The following is an 11,145-nucleotide window of genomic DNA, read 5'->3' as shown; positions in this document are numbered from 1 at the left end:
AGTTGGGTCGTGTTGCTAATTGCTAATCACTGCGATCTTCTCCCGGACCCCGCCCAGCTGCCATACTTTTGACCGGAAGTGAAGAGAGATCGTTTTGAGGAGGGGAGGAGATTTGCATTTTTGATTAAAGATTATGAGCACACACGAATTTTTAAAAAATAATGAAGCTCACAGATAAGTCATTTGTTAATAATACCACACTATTAAAAATACATATACAGTTTTTCATTTCAATTTCATTGCGACTTTAAGGCGTTATTAGATTGTATACATATTTTATTGTGTATTTTGAATTTAATTAAAAAAAGACACAGCTATAACTTCCTAAAATATAAGGGGGCTAAGGCAGATATATATATTGTTAAGCATGGGAACTTTTACTATGAATAACGAACAGATTACTTTTATTTTGAAAAAAAAAACAGACCTCGGACTTTTGTGTTTTTATCCTAAAAGGTGGGACTTTAATTTTGAAGTAATGAAGGGTAAACGTCTCTTCGTCTGTTCGCTAGTGGTCCAGCTCACGTGAAATGTGTTTCGTAGCGCAAAAAAGTGGACAAATATAAAACATTCATTCTTTAGATATGTCTGTAAATAGCTAAAAAGTTAGAAGTTAAAACTTATTTCCTAGCTACTTCTTCCGGTTTCTTGTTTTACATTGGCGTCAGCAAATATTTACAGCTCTGCAGTTGCTTGTGCTACAAGAGACTTTACTATGTTACTTTTAGAAGCCAGAGATCAGGTTTTTAACTAATAGCTGGAAGTTTATCAAATAATCTGATGATTTGTTAAATCGATTTTGTTTTAAGCCCTTCTCCATCTCAAATCTATATTAACGCTGAGATGATAAACGCATTTATTAGCAGTGTTGTAAATATGTTGTGTGACAAACACTGAACATGGATAAAGATTTACTTAGACAGTGTGTTTCGTATCATGGCCAAAATCTGCTGTCACTTTTAAAATGTGAGCAGAGTGAAAATCCAGACTTTAAACATGTGACTGCAGATCTCACCAAAGCTCTAAACCAAAGGTAAGAGATGTGTTTGCTACTAAATGATCACTTTAAACTTGTTTCATTTCGGTTTACCTGTATGTCCAAATCGCTTATAATCATAATTAAAGGAAATGATAATTTCACACTTTTTTATAATTTATAATTTTTTATTTAGTTTTTTGTTGAAAAAGCATAGAGATTTCAGTAAATAATGACATAACTTTCCTTTAAACAGTTTCTTTACCAACACCATGTTATTGTTAATGCTACATGACTTTGCTTATTTTGATGTGTGTTAAGAAAGTAAGAATTTAAGGAATTATTATTTTACATTATAAAGTTATGTGAAAGTGATGTATGCACCAATGTACCGTAACCCATATGGAATAGGACCTCTGCGTTTAACCCATCCATTGAGTTATGAACGCACACACTGCTAGTCGTGAACACACAATGGGAGTGGGAGAAATGGGGGACAGGCCATTATTAAGTCTGTGCAATTGTTTGTAAGAATTTTAATTTCTGACATTGCAGCACGGAAAAAGAAGATGAGAGTCCTGTTCTTGAACAGTTTATAGCAAGAAAAGCAGATCTTCTGTTTGCATCATCATGGAAATCCTCTAAACCAGCTGAGGAATGGCAGGAGGAATCAGGAGGTAACCTGTCACAAATTCATAATCAAACACAAAATAATATTTCTGTTAAATAAATGACTTTTCGTCAAAGCCGATGGTGTAGTCGTGGGCAGTGCTCCGACATACAGCATAGTGCACGGCAACCTGAGTTCGAAATACCGGCTCGAGGTCCTTTGCCGATCCCGTATCCCTCTCCACCCTGTACTTTTCTGTCCTCTCATTACATACTATATATCATATAAAGGCAAAAGTCAATTCAATATTGGTAGGTTTCCCAGATATATGTATGGCTTAAGAAGACATGGAATTATATAGAAAAAGAGAAGATGTTTTTTATGAAAATAAATCCATGTGTATTTTATTAATGAAGAGAGAGACATTTTTGAGCAACATGTTTATTCAGTTTACTATTCCATTAAAGTTCATAATAATTATGTTGGTATTGCAGAGGCGTACGCTATTATGCCTCCATTGGAGCAGTTCATGGAGGTGTCATATGAGGAGAGGAGGGAGATCTTCTACAGGGATGTGGAGCGTGGAGACATTGTTATCGGAAGAATCAATTCAGTGCGAGACTTCGGTTTATTTGTAACTCTCCTTTGTACTGCTGGTGAACTGGAAAGGGATATTGAAGATCTTGAGATAAAGGTACTGTTGCACAAAACAGAAAAGCAAAATTAGGACCTTCACTCTAATGACGCTTCTCCACTGTGTGGTATAACTAGGGTTAGCACGACCTGTTTCGCTTTACTTCGACTTGGTTTGCTTTTCCACTGCAGTTTATGAACAAAACAAAGTGGGTGGGATTATAGACTAATCGTTATACTTGTGGCGCTTTTACTGTTGTGACATCACTTTAATTAATGATATAAACAAACACACAACACAGGAGCAATGGAGCATATTAATGGTATGGTGTTCTTGATTCTCGGCATGTGGATGTTTTTGACACATGTTGATGTTTTTAATATAGATGACAACATCACTTGGTTTGCACGATGGTGCACGAGCTGGAAGTGATAATTTTTTTCTGACCAATCATTGATCTGCAATGCTTACTACTTAAGTGTCATTTTTCATCTGTTAATATTGTTATTTAACTCAATAGTAACTGCTCCACTGGTGTATATTCCCCACTCTCAGTTCAAGGCACACAGATTTTTAAGATTGTCATCTGAGTTGTAAATTTATTATACTAACAGTAAAAATATTTGTCAGCAGGATTATAATCAGACCATAATTAGATCCAAACTCGGATAGGAGACATTTTAAACAAAAATCTTAAAAAACACAATTAAATATTTTACATCAAATCCCATGTCAACAAGAGAATAATGCACTTTCAATGTTATTTGTTTTGAAGGCCCTCTGTCCATTACGAGATGTGCCATCAACTGGAAACCATGATGATCCTCTGTCTTACTACCAAATTGGGGATTTGATTAGAGGTTTGTTAATGTTCATTTTTCTCATTATTTTAAAATTAACATGCACATAATTTTACAACGATGTATTGCGGCACAGCTGGTGTAAAGGATATTGACCGCTATCATGAGAAGCTGACAATCTCACTGTTCTCATCCTCACTGGCTCCACACTTGGAAAAAGTGAAACTGGGTGTCATAAGCAAAGAAGATCTGCCTCTTCATTACACGTACGTAAACACATCACAGAGTATAAAGAGAAAAAAAAACATCACTCTGTCTTAGACTTTCATGTGCTAATCAGGTCTTTTACACTTTCAGTCGGGGTGAAATGGTGCCCACAGATAGCAATGAGACCTTTAAGAAGCTTTTGGGAAGATCACTCGGTTTTTCCAACCCTTTAAATGTGGACTATCTCTTGGGAAAGCTTGGAATAGATGATACACAAACTCTTTCATTAATGAGGGGCTTACAAAGGTATATAGCCATTAGTACATCTTATATGGTTTCATGTGATTTAAGGCCTTCATGGTATTTGCTTAATTGCATTGTTTATTTGTTTACACAGCAAACGCTTTAAGGAAGATGATTTTGCAACTGTTATAAGGAAGAAGCAGTCTGTATCGTGGGCCCTTAAATGGTTTGAATTGACCAGCTTTTCCCTCATATTCCCTTAGTTGATATATATATTGGGGATTATATAATTACAGGTACATTTGGTGTCCTAAGTCATTTTTTATGTGTGTGTGTGTGTGTGTGTATATATGTATATACACTGATCAACCATATAATTAACCAAAACAGTCCTGACTTCATCGAGGCATGGACTCCACTAGACCTTCGCTCAGATCCTTACGCTTGCAAATTTTTCCTGCTTCTAACACATCAACTTGGAGGACGTGTAGTTAAGGTGTTAGAAGCAGGTGTGCCTCATACATCTTGAAAAGTGAAGCTGCTGGCTCTTTGATGGCTCCTGGTGGCAAGCGTTTGGGCGGAAGTTTGATACCGCAGCTCCAAACTGACAGTTTTTGTGTAACATGGTAGGGCCCATGGTCGGTAGCCTGGGTTTCCCCATGCTGCCTTGCGTGCAAATTTATTCACGCTGCAAGTCTAGCATGGAAACTATGGACCTATTTTTCCCCTGAAATAGGGAACCAATCACAGAATGGGGAGGGGGCAGCAAGACGATGACGACGTCTATGCAACACACAGATTGGCTATGAGCTATGTACAGACGCATTCGATAGACATTTGTAGCGCCCAATAAACGGCTCTGGGCATTCGTAAACCATGCCTCAAATACAAGAAAATGAATATGTGGTTCCCAGACCACTCTCATTCTCTATGAGACTGGTCTGGAGTTAACTACATGGTCGGACATTTTGTTTTCAATTCATTACAATTGAAGAAAGCGACATCGTACATAATTTTTTCATCTTTTTTTCAAATGGTATATATATATGTATATAAATAACCATTTGAGAAACGATGAAAAAATTATGACTTTAGACACCAAGTGTACATGCAATTATATAATCACCCATATGAAATCCATGTTAATTTCACATCCTATTTAGTTTTAGAAATAACATTTCTTATTAATGCATCATTCACGTATTTCCAACAAGACAAAGTTTGTCTTTTCAAACTTTGAGTCTTTGAAGAATTATGAATGTGACTTTCCACATTCAGTTCCTGCAGAATCAAATGAAGTCTGAACCTGTTAAGAACCTTTCTAGGTTACATTTTATTACAAAATAATATTTTTTATTAAAATAAAATATTAATAAACCATAGTAATTTTTATTATACAGCCATTAATTGGTTGTCATTTAATTATTTGTATTGCGATAATGACAATAAATGTTGCATAAAGTGTAACATTTATAATCAAACTTGAAAGTAACATAACACTACTGAGAATTTGGGGATATAAAAGTAGTATTTTATTATTTTGGGTTGAAATTGCCTGCATGTGTCATAAGATTAAATGACTGGTAGTGAATGTTTCTTTCTTTTTCACTGTAGTGTCAAATCTGGTGTCGACCATTTCAAATCTGGTCGGTACGTGGACGCAATGAATGAGTACAACAAAGCCTTAGAGATCGACACTAATAATGTTGAGGCTCTTGTAGCACGTGGAGCACTGTAAGTATTTTACAGATATAAGCGAATGTTTATATGTCACGCTTCCCAGAAGGTTAAACCGTTTTATATTTCATTTAAGATATGCAACCAAAGGAAGTTTGGTGAAAGCGATCGATGACTTTGAGCTGGCTTTGGAAAACTGCCCGACGCACAGAAATGCTAAGAAGTACCTCTGCCAGACACTAGTGGAGCGAGGCGGACAGTATGTCATGTCATATATGTGTTGCCTCAGTTGGCGGGCAACATTTGCCACTTTTTCATGCTCTAAAAGTATACTAATAATCTTTATTGTGTTATTTTTTGTAGAGTTGAGGAGGAAGAAAAGTTGGTCACTGCTGAGGGTCTTTACAAGAGAGCCATCGCATTAGATGACACATTTCAAGAGGCAACAGAGGCTTTGGAGAAACTTCAGATTAGGATCCAGGTGAGCTGGGTGAACCTGCCTATCAAACACAACGTTTTCTGCTATTGCAGATATAATCGGATTTATATTGATTGTACTAAATATTGAAACTATAGGAATGTTTGTACTACTCTAGATTATTGAAGTACTGATAAGGTGTTTTTGTCACTTATGTATCTGATCTTGGATCTGTGAAACCTGACTGATGGAACCTTTAACCCTCATTGCACTGGGTTGACAAAATGCCCCATGTGGACAAAATAACCCAACACCATTGGTTTGTATTTTGTTCCTGGCACAACTGGTAACTACATCTTATGATCATTGCTAAATGTTATGAAATGTTTCCCGAATTTTGTCATTGCTTAATACCCTGATGCTGAATACATTTTCTGTTTTTTGAAAACAAAATTGTTTCTTGTTTCACATGGTGCAATTTAAATGCCACACGATTGCATCCTGTGCTTCTTAATTAATCTTGGAAAAATTATTTCAAAATTACCCTCCCAATGAACTGCTTTAAAGAAATCACTGAAATTGAAAGAACTGGAAGCTGCCAAAGAGCAGGAAAACGCTAAGACTGTGGAGACGAGTGCAGAGAAATTGCGTAAGATTCTAAAAGAGGAGAAAAGGTAATGTCAGCACCACAATATTCATTTCCATGTTTTCATTTCATGTGAGGCACATATTGGACATGTACACACTGCAATATGGTTGTTACTTGATTGTTTGATCTGTTAATTGGGTTGATAGGCCCACTTGCTGTCTAATTCACTCTTAAATAATTTAGGTTGAGTAAACCAAATTAAATCCTTTAAAATCGTGTAATGTATGTAGAACCATACTAAACTAGACTTAAGCTTGGCACTTGACCCTTCATTTCTTGTTTTTATAACATCCAAATAAGGCAAAATACTAGTTTGCTTGTTGATGCTGATATTAGTACCATGATGTAATCATTTTCCTGATCATAGGAGTGTTGGACGTTTTTAGACTCATGTTTCTTGCTTAACCCCATAATACAGCAGTGCAATGATGGTTCTTTGAAGAATACAAAACAATTCACTTGATTCAGTTTTAATGTGTAGCCATTTTCATACACAGATTACAGAAAATACAAAGCAAATCTGCCCGGGATTTGTCCAGGGATCTTTGATTTTGTTAATTCACACTGCCAATGATTGAGTCTGTTTAGACATTCACAGAGCTCCCCATCCTGGATGTCAATGCGAAAATAATACTTTTTGTTAGGGATGCACATTACAAAATTGATGTGCCAATAATGATGTTCATTTACTTAGAATGATATCTACCGATACTCATAGTTTTGCTTTTTACTCCTTGTTTTTATTATGTGATGCAAAGCGCAGAGTGTTTAAACTGCAACCACATTTTTATTAACTATGGTTCCATCCAAAATCCATATTTAAACCTAATATGTGCATAATGGGAATATTGCATGAAACATTCGCAAATAAAGCAGAATTTCCATCCAGTGAGCTTAAAGAGAGCAAAATTGCCACTGCCTGATAAACTGGCGCCAAATATCAGTAAGAAAAGCGTAAAGCCACTTAATCTAACAAATTCCTTGTATAATTATGCCAGAACGCACAGGTTTTGGGGTGTGGATTCCTGCTGTTTGAGGTGACAATCCTGTAAATTAATATTACCGAACCATTGAGACTGTACCTATTAATTTTTAGAACTTCCAAAACTGCATATTTAGATGCTGTGCAATATGTTCTGTAAGCTGTCCAGTTATGCCGTTATGTTATGTTAGTCACATGACACTTTTGATGCGCATCTAGGGATTTGTTCAGTTAAAACTTTTTCATCGTAGTCCATGCACATTTTCTTATAAGATAAGAAATGTATTCGACTTTTGAATTTGGGCATGCATTTTTAGAATTCATGCCCATCTTGGAATTTCAAAAAGTGTTTTTTTGTGTGTGCAATACTCCAAAATGCACATAAAATAGGTGGAAAACATACTGTAGTAATTGTCACCCAATTCAAAATAAACACAGCATGAGATCTGATGCGTTTTTACATCCTTTTTTATTGCCAGGATGTAACTTTACCTGATCATTGGCTGTTTCTAAACAATCAGCCACTGGCCAGTGGTTGGATAAAACGCTTTTATTTGCCACTACCGATTACATGCCGATATATCAGTGAATCCCTACTTTTTGTTGACCAGATTGGCTCAATCTTTAATATTTACATCCGTCGCTTTGGTTACGACGACCCATGCAAGTAAAGTAGAGGGTTGACTTCTGTTGCCCATTATAACAACACAAAAGTTCCAGTTATTTGGATACTGCAAATCATTTTGATGGGTACAGTTTAATATTAAACAAAAATTAAATTTAAAGGTCTTTCAATAACACACATTTACAAATGATTAAACCAAATAGTGTGTTTGTGACATTTGAACATCTTGTCTTATCGTAAAACCGAAGTAAATGTGTTTTCCTCACGGAAGGTCTACATGTGTTAAATCTACATATTTCAAATCAATGTTTAATGTTCCTTACCTTACTTATGAAGTAAATAGCCATGTAATAAGAAGGATTATTACTTCGCTTCCCGTCCTGATCACACTGTTGGGGCTTATTTCGTTAATTTCTTTGATAACAACCGACTGCCTCTACGTTATCTCTAACCTATCACCTTCTGAAACTACGCACTGTGTACATGGCCAATTGAAATTCTTCTCGACAAGGTTAGGGTTAACTCTTTAATCATTTTACATGACTCATGGTCTGGTTGTAACCTGTGGTTCTCTGTAAATGCTAGCATGTTTTTGCTTCAACACAGAATGAAGAGGAAAAGAAAAAGATCAAACTCCTCCTCTACATCTTCAAGCTCATCTTCAACCTCTGAGGAAGATTCTCCCTCCACCAGACACAAGAAATCAAAGAAACGAAAGCGCAAACGCAGGCATTCATCTCGCAGTAGTAAGAAACACAAGCGGAGAGTATCATCTTGTAGTGATAAAACCGCAGAGGATGAGTGGTTTCCTGCACCTGCTAACACCTCAGCTTCATTTATTAACCAGAAATCCATTACTAAACTCATCAGGGAAGGTGAACAGACTTTTTCCAAAGGCCAGCATGAGGACAGCGGAGGTAGGTTAGAGGGCAGTGCTACTGCAGGAAACTCAGATAGACTCAGCTGTCCCGGTTTAAACGGTGAGGTTAGAGAACGGCACATGGGCCGCAAGATATCGGAGGAAAGATGGGAATGTTCGAGCACCTCGAAACAAGCTAGAAACAGGAGGGATTCCTCTTCTTCATCTCGCTCAGAGCATTCACACAGGCAGTCAAAGGAATTTTCCTCACAAGACAGGAGGCACAGTGAATCGGATAGAGGCAGGCTAGAGAGGATAGATAAAGATGTGAGAAATAACCAAGATCTAGTTGGCGGTAGGAAAAGTGAAGCCCAAAATAAGAGTCTTCCTTCAAATTTGTTAGATATTTTCAGTAAAATTGCTGAATTTGAGAAGGAAAAAAAGCTGAAAAAATAAGAGTGGCTCTTTAGCATTCAGTGGAATTGTTCTTGAGTAAGAAGAAGAGTTAAAATACTATTAGTATTAATAGTGGATTGAAGCCTCAAGTATAGTGATTTCAAAACTGTTTCAGTTTTTTTTTGTTATTTTTATAATTTCCTGTAAGATTTTGCCTTATTTTTCTTAGCTTTGGGTTTAAAGGAACCTTTTCTCTCAAAACTATAAGAAACAGTCATAATTTGTGCTTGTAATGATGCCACAGTGTTATAAATTTCTGTCATTGTCCCGTTTATGTCCAAATAAACAAATGTAATGCATGTGATATGCTATGCGTTGTTTTGTTGTGCTTGTTTTTGCATATAATATGCAATCTTAAAAAACCCATCCATTATGCCTTTACACTTCTAAACCACTTTTTTAATTGTGCATGTAGCAAAATATTATACAAATAACTTTTTTATTTAAAGGGGTCATAGCGTGTAAATCTGACTTTTTCCTTTAAAAATGCTATAATTTGGTCTCCAGTGCTTCTATCAAAGTGTGAAAAAGAACAACTCAGTAACTTTGTTTTGGTAAACCATTCTCTGCAAGCATTTGAAAAATTAGGTAGTTCAGATTTCATCTGTTATGTGTAGCAAGTCTAATTACAGTAATACCACCCCTTAATCTGCAAGATCCAACCATGGCACTGCCATTTAGTACAGAGAGAAAGAGAGAGAATGAATAATTGACATCACAATTGAGTTTCAATTTCAACAAACCACCATCATTGAGATCATTGAGAATGTTTGCATTTCATCAGCTCATTTGCATTTAAAAGACACCCAAAAACTGCACATTTTTGTTGTGGTGTACAACGTAGAAATTTTAACATGTTATAACATGTATTTAGAGCTTAAACTTTCCATACGCACCCTGGGGACGGCAAACAATTATTTTACATCTTTAAAAAAAATCTCATCATATGACCTCTTTATACATGTTAAATCTTATTTGAGAAAAATCATTGGTAAATATATTTCTAATACTGTTTCGAGCACTTTGTGTCTACAGGGCAGGTAAAGTTTTGTTTTTTAAATATGTCAGTGCAAGTTATTTTCCCTAGAGATAGCTCCAACATGCGTCTTGGGGCTAGCCTATCGCGCTGGGGCATGGTTTGTTTTGTTTTGGATAATGTTAGTGCGCCCTAAGCCTTGCCTATGATACTGGGGGATACTAGAGTGTATAGCTAAGATACCATTTGCTGCTGCTATTAAATGTTTAACTGGCTAGACATGGCTTTTATTTGAGTGTTTAAAGTTTAAACAGAGTGAAACTTGTCAACAGGCGTTATGGTATGCAAAGGTGTCTTTCTCCAGGGAAAAGGTGAACAGGAGCCTCTTAAACAATCTATTAGACTGCCTTTAAATCTCAGATCTATTTGTTTACTGTGTGTGATCATTTAAGTTTTTATATACAGGGATTTTGATTAGGAAAGAATACATAAATGTTCATATGTGACACATTTATTCTGGATACCCAAAAGTTAGGTGAATTGAGATACCAAATTGCTCCTCAAACCTGTGTGTGGATCAACCTGTGTATGGATTAACCAGTTCTTGCCATGAATATAGCCATGGAATGGCATGAAGAATAAAGAATGAAAGCTATTACTTTAAAATGTAACTTTTTTCAGATATTGTGCGCAGTCCATCAGAGGGCAGTGTAACACTAGGGCTTTTCGAATGTCCATATGTATTTTTGGTTTCTTAAAAAGGGCTTTCAAACTGGGAACTGTAGAAGTTTTAAGGGGTCTTCAGAAAATTTGAATTATGCAGCGCAAGACGGCACATTATATAGCGTCGGAAGTCACGCCCTGTTTTTGCTGAACTTTTATTTATAATAAGTGTATCTCCCTTTTCTTGGTTTTTTTTTTTTTCGCATATAGTCCCCGTTTTCTCACGATTTTGGCAGTATTCTTTATAAATCTGCTGAAAATAAAGATTTATTGTGATTTATGTGTTGCTGCAGCTTTATACATCCAATAG

The 11,145-nt window shown here is 36.1% G+C and overlaps 1 protein-coding gene across 1 annotated transcript; it reads left to right on the top strand.

Moving 5' to 3' along the window:
• The first annotated feature begins 487 nt into the window (after nt 1-487).
• On the top strand, nt 488-9,447 carry ttc14 (tetratricopeptide repeat domain 14). The gene is made up of 12 exons (XM_065259379.2): nt 488-1,033; nt 1,532-1,653; nt 2,081-2,280; nt 2,996-3,080; nt 3,157-3,286; nt 3,378-3,533; nt 3,625-3,696; nt 5,085-5,204; nt 5,284-5,406; nt 5,511-5,628; nt 6,133-6,239; nt 8,428-9,447. Exons 1-12 carry the CDS (start codon nt 900-902, stop codon nt 9,134-9,136), a joined length of 2,076 nt encoding a protein of 691 aa, XP_065115451.1. The 5' UTR covers nt 488-899; the 3' UTR covers nt 9,137-9,447.
• Nucleotides 9,448-11,145: the final 1,698 nt, after the last annotated feature.

This window comes from Paramisgurnus dabryanus, chromosome 24 (genome assembly GCF_030506205.2).
Source record: "Paramisgurnus dabryanus chromosome 24, PD_genome_1.1, whole genome shotgun sequence".
Taxonomy (NCBI): domain Eukaryota; kingdom Metazoa; phylum Chordata; class Actinopteri; order Cypriniformes; family Cobitidae; genus Paramisgurnus; species Paramisgurnus dabryanus.
The sequence above is the reverse complement of the archived record's forward strand: the minus strand, read 5'-3'. Positions and strand labels throughout refer to the sequence as shown.

Excerpts from the sequence above, each read along its gene's own strand:
- ttc14 (XM_065259379.2), top strand. The coding sequence starts at position 900 with ATGGATAAAGATTTACTTAGACAGTGTGTTTCGTATCATGGCCAAAAT. Across the intron at positions 3,534-3,624 it reads TTAATGAGGGGCTTACAAAG|CAAACGCTTTAAGGAAGATG; the intron begins GTATATAGCCAT and ends TTGTTTACACAG. Across the intron at positions 3,697-5,084 it reads GTATCGTGGGCCCTTAAATG|TGTCAAATCTGGTGTCGACC; the intron begins GTTTGAATTGAC and ends TTTTCACTGTAG.